At 49.3% G+C, this 17,987-nt stretch overlaps 1 protein-coding gene across 1 annotated transcript in view; it reads left to right on the forward strand.

Annotated features, from left to right (window-relative positions):
• The window catches only part of XDH (xanthine dehydrogenase), a 61,344-nt gene that overhangs the window by 17,994 nt on the left and 25,363 nt on the right, over nt 1-17,987 (forward strand). The window contains exons 7-16 of the mRNA XM_056124285.1: nt 1,283-1,351; nt 1,566-1,655; nt 2,292-2,433; nt 4,863-4,955; nt 5,456-5,607; nt 6,624-6,717; nt 8,752-8,861; nt 10,812-10,996; nt 14,035-14,209; nt 16,901-16,984. Of these exons, the coding sequence (XP_055980260.1) occupies nt 1,283-1,351; nt 1,566-1,655; nt 2,292-2,433; nt 4,863-4,955; nt 5,456-5,607; nt 6,624-6,717; nt 8,752-8,861; nt 10,812-10,996; nt 14,035-14,209; nt 16,901-16,984 (1,194 nt within the window). The remainder of the gene's footprint in view (nt 1-1,282; nt 1,352-1,565; nt 1,656-2,291; nt 2,434-4,862; nt 4,956-5,455; nt 5,608-6,623; nt 6,718-8,751; nt 8,862-10,811; nt 10,997-14,034; nt 14,210-16,900; nt 16,985-17,987) is intronic.

Below are 17,987 nucleotides of genomic sequence, written 5' to 3' on the forward strand. Positions count from 1 at the left end.
AGGACACAGTGGTCTGAGGGAGACAGAGTGGCGCTTAACTACACAGGTGAAGCTGTGGGCGTGGAGAGGTCTATCCAGGAGAGTGTCAGCATGGCAGGGGTGGGGTGGGCAGCTTCTGTCCTGCTGCCAAGTCTGACGGGGTCTGCCAGCTCTCTGGGGCAAACCCTTTGTCATCTGGGGCCTTCTGGGATTTCCTGGGAACGCTTGGGGAGTGGCACTCTCCTTTGTTAAGAGTCAGAAGGACCAATATGGCCCATGTTTTACCTACACAAGGGCTCCCCCCCTCCCCAGTCTGCCTCTCTCAGGGATTGGCTACTTAGTCTCTCAAGCACTGCTCCCGTATGCTGTCCCCCAAGACACTGAGCTGCTCTTGGGCTTTTTGGATCAATCAGGGGAGCACACTCTTTCCCCACCCTTGATGGAGGGAGCCATGGGAGCTCAGTTCTCAGCTCTGGCCCTGGAATATTGAAAGCACCTTTGGAACATGTGTTTTCTGTGTGGCACTGGGTCATCAGAGGAGTGCATGGCCTAGAACAGTCTAGTACATTCTCCGAGCAGTCCATCAGTCCTCTAGAGCAGTCTAGTGCAGTGTATCCTCTGAAGAGTCTCGTACGTCTTGTAGAAAAGTTTAGGAGCCCCCCATATAGTCTACATGTCCTTGAGAACAGTCTAGCAATCCTGCAGAATAGTTTGACATGTCCTCTAGAACATGCTCGGAAGGAGTTATCCCCAAGATCGCTGAGTCAATAGGGACCCACTCTGGATGGACCATCTCTACACTCGCCTTGGTCAGGGTCACCCTCCCTGGGAATCTCACAAAGCCCCCAGCTAGGAGCTCAGTGAACTGGACTGATCTGGAAGTAGAGGTGCAAGAAGCAGTGGAGGTGGCACCGATGAGGGAAAAAGGGCACAGAGAGGTTCTCATGACGTTGACCCCGACTTGTTTGGACACACACTTTCAGGGGTGAAATTCGGCTGCTTCCAGAAGAGACCCATGTTTCTCCATGAGCTCTTCACTCTACATTTAAAGTAGGGGTCTTAATCCCCTGCAGGGTCATGGGTGCTGGGTAGGGCATCTGTTGCTATCCTGACCCCAGGAAGGGTGAGTGTTACGCTAGATGCTTAGTAATCACCCAGCTTCTTATTTATTTATTTAATTGAATCACTGTGAGATAGGGTATTCCAAAGCTATTCATGATTGTGTTTCAGTCATACGATCTTTCAACACAATCAAGCAGTTTCTTTAGCCACACATATGAACAGATGTTGGTCCTCCCTGCAGGACGGTGGGTGCTGTGGAGGAAAGGGCGACAACCCTAACTGCTGCATGAGCCAGAAGAAAGATGACTCGGTAAGGGGGTCCTCCCCTCCTTGGAAGCAGGGGCCAATCTCAGGTCAACCCAGTGGGATTCTTTCTCACCTCCCAGCATGCTGGTTGTGGGAAGAAATGGTCTTGCTCAGACCCCGAGGCTCTACAGCAGCCTGCTGGTGCCCAGACCGAGGGCGGGTGGCTTCCTGGGGCATTTTAAGTGAGTCATGATCTCGCCTTCTGTTCCCTTTTTCAGAAGATGACACTCTCGACATCTCTATTCAATCCTGAGGAATTCCAGCCCCTGGATCCCACCCAGGAGCCCATCTTTCCCCCGGAGTTGCTGGTAGGTGATACCCAGGGGAACTATCCAGATCCTGTGCCAGGAGCCCCAGAGACTGGCCAATTTTCATCACCAGGGATCGTCGTTATTTTCCTGTTATATAGGTGTCAGCCTGAATCTCATCCCTTTACGACACCCAGGTGCCAACCACCCCATTGCCTCCTCCCATGCTCCCCCCACCTTCTGTTATTCTTACACATGGTCTCTCAGACACTCTCTGCACAATGACAGGAGTTCTAGAAGGAAGTTCTGGCCTGACCGAATCTAAGGCATAAGGTTTCTGGGACCCCATCCTTCCCCATCAGTGCTCCCAGATTAGAAATAAGGGGAACCCCCTGCTCTGCTCTTTTTGTTGAACAGGAGCCGTGCAAGGAGAAGGCCCCTCGCCACCATGAGCTTCTCTAGGCGATTTGGTTCCTTTTACCCTGACCATTTGTGACAAGGAAAGAATCTTGTACTTCTCTGAGTGGCCTCTGTGCAGATGTCTTGGGGGTGGGAGGGCTTGAGGGGGAGAAGGCTACCCTCTGAGACCACAGTTGGACAGAAAGACTTTCTTTCAGATGTGACTCCCAACCCAACCCAAACCAACCCAACCCAACCCAACCCAACCCAACCCAATCCCCCAAAACCACCTTTCAGAGGCTGAAAGACACCTCCCAGAAGCAGCTGCACTTTCAAGGGGAGCGTGTGACCTGGATCCAGGTGTCCACACTGGAAGAGCTGCTGGAGCTGAAAGGGAAGCACCCTGACGCCAAGCTGGTGGTGGGAAACACGGAGGTTGGTAAGTTCTGTGGTAGCCCGGGGCCTGCTGGGGAAACCTCGGCACGTGAATGCCTACCAGGACCCTGGTGCTAGAGCCCACGCGGACCTAGGCAGCTCCTTGTTGGCAGAAGCGCTCCTTCACTCCAGCCGCTCTTTGCTCCCCGTTCCCTGTCTGTGGGTGCTAGAGCTTCTTAAAGAGTTGTCTCTAGTGAACAGAGTTTCTAGGGGTCATTCTCCGTAAGCATGCAGCATGTGGACCAGTCTCTAAGAGGAATGGGGTCAGAGGGGGCCCAGAACTCAGGTGTCCAGGATGGGTTGTGACAAATGCCAGAATTTCCCTAATGTCATTCCATAGGTTCCCCATTTTTGAGGGATTAGGTGACAAAGCAAAGAAGGGGTGTCTGAGTGTGACTGTGTGGTGGAAGCCAGAGGACACCAGTCTTGTTAGGCTGCCACTTGGTCACAGCTGCTCCTTGTTGTAACCAGATCCTGGCAACAAGGTCCGGAAACAGTCTGGCACATTCGTAGCCAAGAGGGCCAGAGGTGCCTGGATCCTGGTTGATGCCAGTCCTTTCCAAACCTGGATCAGCTGGTTTCCATTTGGCAGGTTCCCAAGCACAGTGCCGAGGCCCCAACAGAACACAGTGGCCCTGGAAGGTTCAAACTTAGATGGCCTCTGGTTTAGAGGGACGTGATATATGTCAGCAGCCAAGGCCGACCTGTGGGAGCTTCGGGGCTCTGAGGGCTGGATTCCTAAGCCTTGCCTGGTTTTTGCGTAGGGCAGTGTCTCCAGCACAGTTCTGTGACCAATGGGGCAGTAGGTGGCTGGGAGGTGTGTCTTTAGGGATGCCTTAGTGTGCGTCCAGGGAGCATCTCCACAATGACTGGAAGAGTCTTCTAGATCTTCTCATCTAAGACACAGTGAATCATTTGCCATCCAGAATTCGGATTCCAAGAAAAAGGAATTCACAAGATTGCATACGCTCTACATTAGGGACAGTTTAAGACTTTTCTCTCTGTTCTTTCTTCTCCCTCCTGCACGAATAGTGTGATCCACTGCAGGCAAGCATGGGGGTGCAAAGGACTAGTGTGGGACAGAGATAATGGATTGGGTTGGATACTTACTGTGCTGGAGCGATAGCACAGCGGGTAAAGCATTTGCCTTGCATGCGCCCAACCTGGCCGACCCGAGTTCGACTCCTTTGCCCCTCTCGGAGAGCCCAGCAAGCTACCGAGAGTATCCCGCCCGCATGGCAGAGCCTGGCAAGCTATCGTGACGTATTCTATATGCCAAACACAGTAACAACAAAGTCTCACAATGGAGATGTTACTGGGCTTGCTTGAGCAAATCGATGAACAATGGGAGGACAATGCTACAGTGCTACTTACTGCCCCATCTGTGTCCCTTGTCCCAGAGCTGATCTGCCAACAAGCTGGTTCCCCCAAAGCTTGGAGTGCCCTTCATGACTCCCGAGTGCTGGGGGAGGATTAGGAGGATTCACAGAAATTTCTTTTTCAAACTTTGCATCCTTAGTCCTGGGGGTGAAAGAGGAGGGCAGGGGAGTGCTGGTCTCACTGGGTCTCTGGGACAGAGTATCTATGCGCAGAGCTTTTGAATCTTTGGACAGGAAGGAAGAAAAGAGGTAGACACACATGCAGGCAGGAGATCAAAAGTCAGTTTCCTCTTTGAATATTAGATGTTAGGTGTTCACATTATTGCTGCTGTTCTCCATTGCCCCTAACCCTGCCCCCGCTTAATACCAGGCGAAGGAAAGAATGGAATGTGTCCACTCTTACCCTATTTCACTGCATAATCATCCTTCCTGTTGTACTATCACTCCGACCCGCCACTGCATAATCATTGCAGATTTTATTCTTTTATTATTATTAATTTTTTTTTTGCAAAAACAATTACACGAAGCTTAAAAAAAGTTGTGCTGTTATTGGAAAGAAACAGGGAGGCGTGATGATTATGTGGTGCAATATTATACCTGGGCAAAGTAGACCAAAAAAAAAGACCTTAGACAAAACAACAAGCCAAACCCCAAGACAAAGCTTTCCACCTTCCCATGCTAAGGTCAGTTTCTTCATGCAAAAGAGACAACCCCAACACCTCCAGGACTAATGTGGGGATGAGATGGGCTGAGCTCAGGCAGGAGTTTGGGAAGGTTCCACACCTACCGACCCTGCTTTCTGGCCTGGTCTTTAAACACATACACAGTGGGCTCAAGTTCATCTTACCTGAATGTTGATGGGACTTTCTGAGAAAAAGACAGGGTGGCAGCTGACAGTGGAGACTGGATGGAAACCCTGAGTCTGCTAACCCTGCTTCGCCCCAAAGCTGGCTAGGGTTGTGAAGATTGTTCCTTTCCATGGATCAGGTGTCTGGGGGTGAAGGGAGAGGCTGGGCCAGCCCGAACCTCACACTGAGCCTGTCTTCTGCTCAAGGTGTTGAGATGAAGTTTAAGAACAAGCTGTTCCCGATCATTATCTGCCCAGCCTGGGTCCCGGAGCTGAATGCCGTGGAACATGGACCCGAAGGTAAGAGGCATGGACTAGGAGTCCACATCAGGGCTGGAATGGGGCACAGACGCTGGGGTGCCAGGGCAGCGCCCTCCGTGGCCCTCACTGCTGTCAGGTTTTCTATGGCCCGACTGTCCAGGGACGGATCTGTAGCCAGCCCCACCCGGGACAAGAAGGGAAGATTTTTTCAGTCACTTCTCAACCCACCCATGCATTAGAATTGATCACGGAGCAGGGAGGAACTGGGAGAATGACTGGTACTTAAACAAATTAACAAACAATGCCACAACTTTGCCTTCAGAGGTTTGATGACCTTGAGTAGAGAACCACTAGAGGAAAGAACACCGGGGATCTTGAAATAGTTGTGTGGCATTGGGCAAGTCACTTAACCTCTATGGGACTGGGTTTCCTCCTCTCTGGAGGCTGTGGACCCACCTTGGCTCGCTGGGGCTGCTGTGAAACTCCCTCGGGGTGCGGAAGAGGGTGCTCCCCCTGCTATCCTGGTCCTGTCTTCACAGGGATCACCTTTGGGGCCGCTTGCTCCCTGAGCTCAGTGGAGAAGATCCTGACGGATGCAGTGATCAAACTTCCAGCCTACAAGACAGAGGTGTTCCGGGGGGTCCTGGAGCAGCTGCGCTGGTTCGCAGGGAGGCAGGTCAAGTCCGTAGCGGTGAGTCCCGTGAAGGGTCCTGAGGAGCCTCTCACTCCAAGTGGGGCACAGCTTGCCTGAGGGGGCAGCCCATGTTGCTACTAGAACATGGCTGGGGTGCTGGTTGAATGCAGTTTCCTGGGCCCTGTTCCAGAGATTCTGACCTGGTGGGGCTGGTGTTTGTGATGAAGGTTGGATGGGCCACCCCAATCCAAGGCTGTAACTCTGTCCCCACCTCTGACTCTGGAGGTCAGGAGCCTCCTGTGTCCTTTCCTGAGCTTGACCCACGTCATCCCCAGGTGGGTGAGAAAGAAATTTGGAGAAGACAGATCAGCCCCTCAATTTCCAGTTTGCAAATAGCATTCGCCTGCCCAGCACCCCCGGGGAGAGAGGCTCATAACAGTTGATGAGGCGGGGGAGGCTGCTTGCCCTTCTCTCACCTACTGAAAACAAAACAGAGCACTGCCATCACAGCCCCACCTCTAATTGCTGGGTGACTCAGGACCTCAGGAAATGTAACTGAGACCCTGCAGAGGAGGAACACCACCTCCAGGAAGGAGTCTGTTCTTCTTTTTCTTTCTTTTTAATTACGCAACTGGGTTTTTCCCTCTTTGCTCTACCAAGAACCCAGTCTTCTGTTTGCCAAGGATTCAGCCCCAAAGAGAACAGTCTCTTTCTCATCCCTAAGGCTTCCTGTTCTATGTTCCTTGATCAGTATCTCCCAGTTCTCACTAGCTTGTGTGATGAGCTAACCCCACCCTTCCAGGAAAAGGCTAGGGCAAGGGAAAGGAGTAAATGTATTTCCGGGACTGGGCCTGCTCTCCTTTCGGTGGTTTTCTAGACTAGGATCTCAAAATAAGTATTCAAAACTCACATTTCAGACATGGCTCTTCGTGTCCAAGGTATTACTGCCAGACTTGTGTTTCTGGGGGTGTAGGTCCTTGGGGGGGGTGTCTTCCTCTTGCCCTATGTTTGGGAACCAGCTGTGTGACAAGGGCTTTCTGGGGGACTCTCACACCTTCTCTGTTTGTTCCTAGTCCATTGGGGGAAACATCATCAATGCCAGCCCTATCTCCGACCTCAACCCTGTGTTCATGGCTAGCAGGGCCAAGCTAACCATCATATCCAAAGGTGAGTTGTCTCAAGTAGAGGTACAGAAAGCAAGGGGACACAAGTGTTCCAAGATAGGTCACCTTCTGGAGAAATAGAGCCCAAAGACCCCTGGCTTGGCTGTCCCAGGAAGAGGACATGCACCTGGGTTGGAGACCAGGTGCTGGACCGTTTCTTTCTCAAGATGCTATGACAAGGGTTGGGGTTGAGGTGTTGGCTCATGGGGCTGGAGTGTATGCCTTGCACACACTCCTCCCCAATCAGCTTAGATCCTCCAAAGACCACTGGGCTCAAGCATAGAATATCACTGAGCTCAAACATTAAACCATCAACCTGCACACTTAGACTGAGTTTTGCCAGGAGTGGCCCCCGCACCCCTGAGCACTGTTTGGGAACACCTACCTCTGGTACAAAAAGAATGTACAACAGGCTCTATCATCCGTATTTCTCTGGAGCCACATGCTGGAGCCGGAATGGACGGATGGCCGGGCTTTCAGGGATCCTGTGAGCCAGTTGATCAACATGCTCATTGCTAAAAAGCCAATGACATAGGTGGGAGATATAATACAGGGGTTAAGGTCGCAGCTGACGTGGTTGGATTCCCCAACACATCATGGGCCCTGAGCATAGAGGCCAGGAGTAGCCCATGAGACTGCTGGGTGTGCCGTCCCCAACCTCCACCCCCACCTGCCAAATTAACTTACAATGAAACAAATCACAGGGAAGTCAATGATGCTAAAGACACAACTAGTTACTTGATCTCCTCTCTTCGAGGCTACATTCTTGGGCTTCTTTCCTCCTCTTTCATCTGCTGGAGTGAAGATGCTATGTGATGGTGTGCATTTTTCCTTTTGGAGGGGCCCCGAGACACCTCAACCCAGTTTGGGGGACACTGTCTCACAGGGTTCAGCAGACAGCCACCCCTCATCAGATTCCACTGGAAATATTGCAGATGGAGGATAAAAGTAAAATCCACAAAGGGCCTGGCCTTTACTGCACAGCTCACGTAAGCATGCAGAGCCCTTTAGCACAGAACAGAGCTGAAACCTTGCTTCCAGAGGACAGCAGCGAGTCAGGCCACTTTATGGTACCCAGCTTTTCAAATTTACCAGGGTAGTTTGAAACTGCTGATTGGGCAGTATTTCTTTTATTTTTATTTATTTATTTATTTATTTTTAATTTTATAAGGTAGTTCACAATATTTGATTATATTTAATATTCAAACATCAATCCCACCACCATATTTGGGATATTTCCATCCTAAGCCGTAATCCCTGTCCCAAAGCACAACCGAAATATTTATATTTTGTATTGTTTGTTATGAAGAACTGCTGAAAATGCTACAAAAGAGTATCCATAGAGGAAACAGTGTGAAGATTGTTCTATTTTTCAGGGCCATTAAGAACTTCTTTAGGATATCACTAACATATTGTTAAAGGTTGAGTGATATGAACTTTTGTATACATATATATCTGAAAAAAATATGCACATATATTTCTATCTATAATTGGTTGCCTACTATTTGAACCCCATCAAATGTGGTGTGGTACTCTTGGAGAATGGGTAGGGATTGTCTTAAGATGTGTCAGCCACGTGGTCCAGGAATAGGTTCACTCGTGCGTGAGGCTCCTCCCGGGTGTGCGAGGAGCAGCCTTGAGCGTGGTGGCTGTTGGGTTGTGGAGGTTTTTGGCTGCTGGGGCTGGGTCCCTTGGAGCGGGGAGGGTTCTCACCTGCCCCTCCTCTGGGGCAGCCCGAGTGGAACAGCCTGGCGCAGTGTCCCGGGACGTGGCTGTGGCAGGCGTCATGTTGCTGCCATATTTCTATTATCCTATTATCATATCGTTATATTTCTATGCTGGATTCTAGCAAGTACTCTAAAATGCTTTTACTTTTTTCCTCTCTGTTTTTCTTGTGACCCACTCACCAGCGGGGATGCAGAAGGATTTGGGTCCCCACTATCCCACCCTCGTCCTGACTCTGGAAGCCATCACATCCACTGTGCCCCCAAGGTTGTTTCCCCTCTCACTTGGCCCCCTTTCCTCTGCTCCCGCACAGGTACTAAGAGAACCCTGCAGATGGACCAAAACTTCTTCCCCGCCTACAGGAAGACTCAGCTGAGTCCTGAGGAGATCCTGCTGTCCATTGAGATCCCCTACAGCAGGGAGGTGAGGTGGGACTCCGGGTCAGGCAGCTCAACTTTCTGAGCCCCCGGGTCTTTGTCTGTCAAATGAGCATGGTGACCCGCAAGAAAAGCTCTGTGAGGACTGAAATCACGGAAGCCTCCTTGCGGAGGCCTGTGGCTACTGGAGGACACAGCTGGTCACTCAGTCATTAATTTCAGCTGTATGGCTGCCGTGGTGGGTGTGGGATGGAGGAGTAAGGATGGCTTTTCCCTGCCTCAAGTTTGCAGAGATCTTCAGTCATTCTTTTTTTTTTTTCTTTTTGGGTCACAGCTGGTGATTCACAGGGGTTACTCCTGGCTCTGCACTCAGGAATTACACCTGGTAGTGCTCAGGGGACCATATGGGATGCTGGGAATCGAACCCGGGTTGGTTGCGTGCAAGGCAAACGCCCTACCCGCTGTGCTATCTCTCCAGCCCGCCTTCAGTCATTCTTTGCCTGTGCTCTGCTGAAAACCTTCCTCCCTTTGTGTACAGGCTCACTTAGTCTGGGAGCCTCTGACGGCCTTGCTCTTGGCGGGGCCCCGAGTGGGCTCGACTGTGTGGTTCTGCTCCATTCAGGAGGGTCTTTTAGCAATAAGATGAGGGAGGGAGTGAAGGCAGCTGTGAAAGAGTGTGGTTTGGGCTTACAGATCCATAACCCATAACTTGAAGCAGGTCCTGTATCCTGACTCCTCAACAAGAACGCTAATTACAGGAGAGCAGCTCTGCCCCCAAGTGGTTTCCTGAAGATTTCTGTCTGGGCCTTACAGACCCCTGTAAGGCAGTGGTTGCCAGAGTTAAGCATTTCACAGTACAGTGAGAACATTTGGCGCGTAAAGGAATAGATCCAGCGCGCACCAGCATCCAGTTTGCCCCAAGGGACATGAAGAGCAACATGAAGGAGGAAAGGATTGTGAGATCCATATTTAGGGACACTTCTCAGAAAGCAGACTGGACATCTAGCCCTAAGAGTACACGGTACTCCGGGCAAAGCCTTCTGTCCTGGCCTGGTCTGTCCCGGAAGAGAGTGTCTGGAACCTCTTTCCAAAACTGATTTCAGACTCTGGGTCATTGCCAGGCTATCTCTGACTCCAGGAATCTGAGTTAGTGGGTGAATGGCGGGGGGAGGGAGGTTTGGGGAGTGAGAGAAGAGAGGGAGGCCTATTCTTGGGGGCCCCACTGGTGATTCTCTGCCAACCATATGGTTGAGGTCCAAGGATATGTGTTGGTCAGAACTAGCAGTGCCAGGGACTACCCAGGTCATCCTGCTGTTCCTTGAGGACCTGGGTTGGCCATTGAACCAGGGTTGGTGGATGCAATTTACACTCAGTACTAGTACTATCTTGCTTGCCTTGGAATCAAAGGTCCTAAGCAAACCCATAGATCAGTGAGAGACACGTTGAGACAGTCTGTGAAAGCCACAGACTGGAGGGTGTTTCTCTGGTTAGGTTTGATTTTCAGGCTGCACGTGACTGTGCTTAGGGCTTTCTTCCAGTTCTCCCAGGGAGCAGCCCTAATGGGGCCTGGAGGGCTCTATGGTGGCTGAAATTCCACCTAGGTTAGCTGTGTGCAAGGCGAGCACCATGTATCTCTCCAACATGTCTCTGCTGGAAGGTTGGGCCAGGAGACGTCTCACCTTCTCCTTGGCAGAGCCACTGGACTCTATGCTGGGTCCCAGGATGGGGGAGGGATGGGAACTGGAGAAGGAAGTCACTGCCTAAGCTCCTTCCTCCTCCTGCTGCTTGTTTGTTGTTCCTGCTAATAGGAGAAACTCCGTCCCTTTCCCAGGGCTGGGATGTCCCAGGCAATCTCTAGAGTGGACAGTCAGTTCTGGCAGGCTGTCCCCTGGCTCCTTGCTGACCTGAGCTCATAGTTGCTTCCACCTGGACTGGGGTCAGGTGAACCTGCAGCCGAGCTGCACGTGCATGATTGGGCGACTCTGTTCTGTTCTAGGGTGAGTTCTTCTCGGCATTTAAGCAGGCCTCCCGCCGAGAAGATGACATCGCCAAAGTCACTTGTGGCATGAGAGTCCTGTTCCAGCCAGGGACCTTGGAGGTCAAGGAGCTGGCGCTCTGCTATGGTGGGATGGCTGACCGGACCCTGGCTGCCTTGAAGACTTCACAAAGACAGCTGACAAGGTAGGGGCGAGGGGTGGGGGCAGATAGGTCGACTTTGGCAACCTAACCCACATGACTGCTTCCCTTCCCCTCCCAAGTGACTGCTGTGACTACTCCTTCTACTTGAGTATTGTCACTACTTTTTCCATGTCCATGTGTTACTGCCATTCCCATGTGACTTTGCCACTACCCCCTCCCATATTAGTGCTGCCACTCTGACTCCCTCATTGCTGCTATTACTACGATGCCCACATTGTGACGATGGCTGGCTTCTACTTGAGTATGGTACAATCCCTACATTAGAATTCTCACATAACTACTGTCACTATTACCACATTACTGCTTTATTACATCTCTTACATCGTTACTGCTGCTACAACTTTTCATGACTACTGCTACTGTTACTCCCACATTGCTACTGCTTATTTAGCAACGCCTACATTACTCTGGGTACTAAAATTCCACATTGCTATTCTTGCTACAACTCCTACCTTATTGTTGTTATCACAACTCCCACATTGCTACTGTTATTACCACTTCCACATTACTGCTATAACTGCAACTCCTCCCACACCACTGCTTCCTGTGACTCCCGTTACTGCTGCAACAACTTCCATATTGTTACTGTTACTACAGCTCCCACATGTCTGTCGCTACAGCACTCCCATGTTATTCTTGATACACTCCTCCATTAGCACTGTTACTACAGTCCCTACTTTGTGCTGAGTCCACATAGCCACCACATTAGTGCTGTTCTACAAGTGTCACATTCCTGCTACTGTTGCTTCCTGTACGGCATCGCTACTCTTGCTACTATTCCCGCAATACTGCTGATCAACAGCCAACACATTACATTTCTGGCCATAAACGCCATATTGCTGTTGTATCTACTGTTAATATCACTGCTGCCATTTCTGCTGCTCTATTAGTAGTCAGTACGACTATTGCTGTCCTATCATTGTCGATAGTGCTCTTACTTCTCCTACTGCTATCACCACACCTACCATGACTGTGATGGAACTGATTTCCGTGATTCTGCTTATCCAATCACTATTGCTGTTTGTATTATTGCTGTGACTGTGTGTGCTATTACTATCATCATTAGTGGTGCTATTCCTACAACCATGATTACTTTTACTATTACTGCACTGTAGCACTGTCCTCCCATTGTTCATCGATTTGCTTGAGCGAGCACCAGTAACATCTCCATTGTGAGACTTGTTACTGTTTTTAGCATATTGAATACTCCACGGGGATCTTGTTAGGCTCTGCCACTCGGGCTGGATACTCTCGGTAGCTTGCCAGGCTCTCTGAGAGGGATGGAGGAATCGAACCCAGGCTGGCCACATGCAAGGCAAATGCCCTACCCACTATACTACTGCTACTAATATTGAAATCTCTTTTTACTACTAGTACTATCATTACTGATAGACTATGACTCTTGCCATGCTGGTGTTGCCACTATTGTTGATACAATTAATTTTGCTGCTACTATCATCACTACTATTGCTGTTACTAGTGCTGCTTCAGCTATTATTTTTTTGATAATAGCGTCACTACTGCTGCTATTGCTTCTACCACTAATTATGACATTACTGATGGTATTGGGATTACTATTACTTCTACTTCCTCTGCTACTGCAACTATTATTAATTCTGCTTTTTACTCCACTGTTCCTATTGATTTCACTATTTCTGCTACTGTTGCTTCCGCAACTGCTAGAACCACCACTTGCATTACTACTGCTGCTATTACTGCTATGGATAATCCTATTATTAGAACTACTACTATTATCATGGCTGCTTTAAGGCAGCGGTTATACCAAACCCTGCCCTATCACTGACCTGTGTCATCCCTACAGTTGCCACAGAAGAGAGTTAAAAATTAACTTAACCTGGATCCAACACTTATCAGTTGATTTGCTCAATTTCTCCATGGCTCGATTTTCCTCTTGGTAAAATGAGTATATGATTTTACCTACTTCGTTTTCAAATCCATATTTAAAGGGCCAGAGAAAGCTCTGCCTTGCGTAGAGCTGGCTTGGATTTGATACCTCGTACTGCATATGGGACTCAGGAGTGATCCCTGAGCATAGCCCAGCACTCTCATGGTTCCTGAGCACAGCTGGGTGTGGCCCCACCCATCTTCAGAATAAATTCATAATTAAAATGCTCATTACCTGTTTGTATTGTACCATATTTCATATTTCATCATGTCTAGCTCTATAAAAGAACAAAAGCATGCAATTTGTGGAGATACAGATAGAACTAGAAAATATCTTGGAGAGTGAAGTCAGTCAGAAGGAAAGTGGGACTTAAAATACACAGCAAGGTTGTAAGAAAGGGTGAAAAGCAACACAATGAGAACTGACCTACACAACTGAGTTTGTGTGTGTTTGGGGTGCTGAAAGGGAGAGGTATTGGGATTCCTGAGGGAGGGAGATGGGTGCACTGGTGATGGATGAGTTGTAGGAATTATGTACACGGGAAACCGTCATTGAAAATATTGTCAACCACTATGTGTCACATGTCAATCAATTAAAAAAATAAAGTGCTCATAATTCAAAGCACTTGGGTAATGCCTTGTGCATATAAGAGTCTCAAGATTTAACTATTTTCATTTTGTGATTCATTATATCGTATGCATTTTTTAAATTGGACTGGAGCAAAAGCACAGTGGTAGGGCATTTGCCTTGCACATGGCCAACCCGACTGACCCAGGTTCAATTCCTCCACCCCTCTTGGAGAGCTCGGCAATTACCAAGAGTATCTCACCCACATAGCAAAGCCTGGCAAGCTCCCTGTGACATATTCAATATGCCAAACACAGTAACAACAAGTCTCACAGTGGAGATGTTACGGGGCCCGCTCGAGCAAATCGATGAACAATGGGAGGACAGTGACAGTGACAGAGGAAACTGAGGCTCACAGGGGTTCAGTAAAACCCAGAATGGTGAGCATGAGTTCAACTTTGACCCCAGGCCCTGGCCTGTAAGGCCACAGCACATCTCCACCTCTGCATGCTGACGGGAGCACTGACCTACGAGCTGCTTTCCACAGGTCCTGGAACGAGCAGCTGTTGCAAGAAGTGTGTGCCAGCCTGGCTGAGGAGCTGCAGTTGTCCCCCAGTGCCCCCGGGGGCATGGTGGAGTTTCGACGAACCCTCACTCTCAGCTTCTTCTTCAAGTTCTACCTGACGGTGCTTCAGAAGCTGGGCAAGGGGGATACGGAGGATGTGAGTGGGGACCGAGGGCCTGGGCCACTTTAGTGTGTGTGTGGGGGAGGGTTTGGATTTTTTTTTCTGGGTGATCTAATGCTGTGGACCACCTGGTGATCCTGCTCCTTTCCTCTGGACACCTAAGATCAATGGAGCAATGTCCAGGAACAACGCAGGGAGCCCCCAGAGGTCAGAGACCATAGGTGCCTGGGGGCAGAGCACTGGTTTGGGAGGCGGGTGCCTGAGTTTGGGTTCTAGGCAAGCCTTTTATAAGACCTGGAAGAGGCCATGACCTAAGGTGCAGAGGCGGCCCCTTCCTGCCAACAACACAGTCCCTGTGACCGTGGTCTGGTGCTCAGACTGGGAATGCAGAATGGGGTGAGCGTGTAGACAGGGTTCCACAGCAGGTGGGGCACGTGGCACCCACAGGCTGTGCATTACCTGAGGGTGCTGATGGAGTGCGCCCTTCTCCCAGGACTGTCTGTCCACAAGCAAAGACTTTGTGCCTTTCTTGAAGGACTCTCTGGGCACTGGGGATGAGGGCTGTGCAGGGAAGTTGGCCCTGAGTGTGAGAAAGTGGAGGGTCCAGCACAGAGCAGAGGAGATGACGTAGATGTGGGCACTGCTGAGTGGAGCACCTCTCTGAAAAGAGCCACACCACGTTTATTTTTTCCAGTTATAAAAGTAATAAGGACCAATCGTGGGAAATTTTAGATCATGTCTAGAAAGTTGTTAAGGCTAGAGAGAGAGGGCAGAGATAGGGCAATTGCCTTGCATGGGGCCGATCCAGGTTTGAGCCCCAGCTCCCAACATGGTCCCCTGAGCCCTGCCAGGAGTGAGCCCTGAAGGCAGAGCCAGGAGTAAGCCCTGAGCACAGCTGGGCATGACCCCAAAAGCCCCCTCTCAGATCACAGAGAAAGTTATCACCGCTATTGTAATTCATCTGGTCTTTTTCCTACATTTGTCTGTCCTGGAGTCTTGTTCTATCTGCATGGCTCTGGCTTTCTGTCTGTCCTTCCATCTGTCACTAGATTATTATCTGTCTACCTCTGAATCCGGCTCTATCGCTTTCCAAACCGATGGAGGCTTAGGCACATACCGAGTTTATGTTCCCCTGGGTTCCAATAAATTTATGTCATGAACATTTCCATGATCATTCAAAATGTCCCAAGACCTGAGAAGGAAGAGGAAGGAATTTCCTTAAGGATGGGGAGAAAGGTGTGCCCAGCAGATAGAGTAAGTGTGGAGGGAGGGACACAGCCTAGGAGTGAGGGAGAAAGTACTTCCTGGAGAAGCATGTGGACTTTGGATGCTGGTGCAGGTCATTTCCTGTGCAGAGTGCAGAGAGGGAAGAGAGAGAGGCTGCTGCAATGTGCCTGCCTGGACAAAGTGCAGCTGGTGTGTGGGTGCAGGTCTGCCCTGTACAGAGTGGGGCTGGATGCTGCAGGTATTGCAGAGTGGTATTGGGGTGTGGGCGCAGGTCCCTCTTCCCTTCCGCTTTATTTATACACCATGGTTTAACATAGTTGTTCCCGATGATCTGTTGTAGTCCCTCGACACTCCAACCCCCACCCCTCCAACTCCTGTTACTTCCCTCTGCCATTGTCCCTCTTTTCCCAGTCACACTGTAGCAGGCTCCATATAATTTATTTTATATTGAATATGCCAGACACAGTAACAACAAAGTCTCCAATGGAGACGTTACTGGGCCTGCTCGAGCAAATCAATGATCAACGGGAGGGCCTTTACTTTTTACTTTTACCACTAAATGTGACCCAGAGACTATAAAACCCAGCTCCCGGAAGCACGCAGCCGCATTTGTGGCTGCGCGACACCTTATTATCTCATTCTTATTTTGGACAACCTGGCAGGCTGCCGAATGTAACCTGCCCACACTGCAGAGTCTGGAAAACTCCCCGTAGCATACCCAATATGCCAAATACCAGTAACAATGATGGTCTCATTCTCCTAATCCTGAAAGAGCCTTGAATATGGCACTTTTTAAAAAAATCTCAGGGCTAGGACGAAGGAGACATTACTGGGGCCTGCTCGAGGCAATTGACGAACAACAGGATGATCGTGATCATGATCGTGATCGTGACCACTAAATGGCTGGTGGGCTTATACAAAACTACATCAGTAAAAGAAAATTGCTATATCTCACCGTGGGGATATCAAGTGCTTGTTTGAGCGATCACTGAGTTCTTACTGCTAGTTGAGGCTTCTGTGTCAATGTTTTTGTTCACTAGCTCAGTTGACTTCTACATTACATTCCCATCCAATCTGGCATGCTCCTCTTGGGATGTTAGAATCGTAGAGTTTGAAGATGCTGTACCGCCAAGCTCCAGAAAATCCAGAAGAGTTAACTGGACAGTGAGCTAACATGGTGGTGGTAGAGGCCACCAGGGTTTCTGGAAGTCTGGGGAGAGGAGAGGGTAGAGGTCATTTTTGCACAGCACACACTGGGGTGTGGGATGGATCATTCCTTCTGCAGAGTAGAGGGTGGAGTGGGAGTGCTGAAGATAAATAACCAGTTCTCAGAGTCCGCGTTGGGAAAGTGGGAGCCATCCTGCATGCTCTGGACTGAGGGTATGTTGAGGAGAGGAGGACTCTTGTCTCCTGCAACACTTGCTGCTTGGGACAACCCTGGTTTGCATCAACAATGGAAAGAGTCACCAACATGTGCCCTCTGTTCTCTTCCTTCCACAGAAATGTGGCAAACTGGATCCCACTTATGCCAGTGCCACATTACTCTTTCACAAAGACCCTCCGGCCAATGTCCAGCTCTTCCAGGTGAGTTTGGTGGGTGTGTTCTCACTGGCCGGGGTGAGGGGTGGGCTGTACAGTACATCCCACGATGTTCACACTTGGCCCCAGATTTACGGAGGCTCCTAAAGCTTTTGAACTAGGGCACAGAAACCAATGAGAAGCAGAGAAATGTCAATGAAGCTATTTCCTCTTTGGCTTTTCGTGGATAACTCTAGTGTTTATCTATTCCTGAAAGGAATTCTTTCTCCTATTTTGTCATTTCTCTCCCTATGAGACCTGCAATGAACCAAACCTGCAGTTCTCTGTCACTGTCATTGTCACTGTCCTCCCATTGCTCATTGATTTGCTCAAGTGGGCCCAGTAACGTCTCCATTGTGAGACTTGTTACTGTGTTTGGCATATTGAATACGTCGTGGGGAGCTTGCCAGGCTTTGTCGTGCAGGCGAGATACTCTTGGTAGCTTGCTGGGCTCTCCGAGAAGGGCGGAGGAATCGAACCTGGGTCGGTCAGGTTCATCGCATGCAAAGCAAATGCCCTACCCTCTGTGCTATCACTCCAACCTGCAGTTCTCTGTAAGAATATAAAAACAAAACAAAAAAACCCCAAAATCACAACTTATCAAAATCTAGTTTTTGAAGCCTCTTTGTCACAATTTGAGAGCTTCTATCTTAGGGTGTTATGATCTAAGATATAAACTCTGGGACTGCATGACTTGGATTGAATCCAGACCCTGCTATCTTTTTACTATGAAACCTTGGGCAAGTTGCTTATCTACTCTGACCTTTTGGCCAAATTGATAAGCTTATTTGCCATTGTGGGTAATTATGGTCCTTATTTCTTAAGAGAGTTTGAAGATTAAATATGTTAGTAAAAATAAATAGCTAATATAGTTACTGCACATACTAATCATTCAATAAATATTATTAATATAGTTATTTATATTAGAAAACACATAAAAATATGATTTTATTATAAAATGAATACAGTTGATCCTGGAACAAAGCATGAAATGTAGGGGTACTCACCC

This window comes from Sorex fumeus, unplaced genomic scaffold (assembly GCF_029834395.1).
Source record: "Sorex fumeus unplaced genomic scaffold, SorFum_2.1 ptg000006l, whole genome shotgun sequence".
Classification (NCBI taxonomy): Eukaryota; Metazoa; Chordata; class Mammalia; order Eulipotyphla; family Soricidae; genus Sorex; species Sorex fumeus.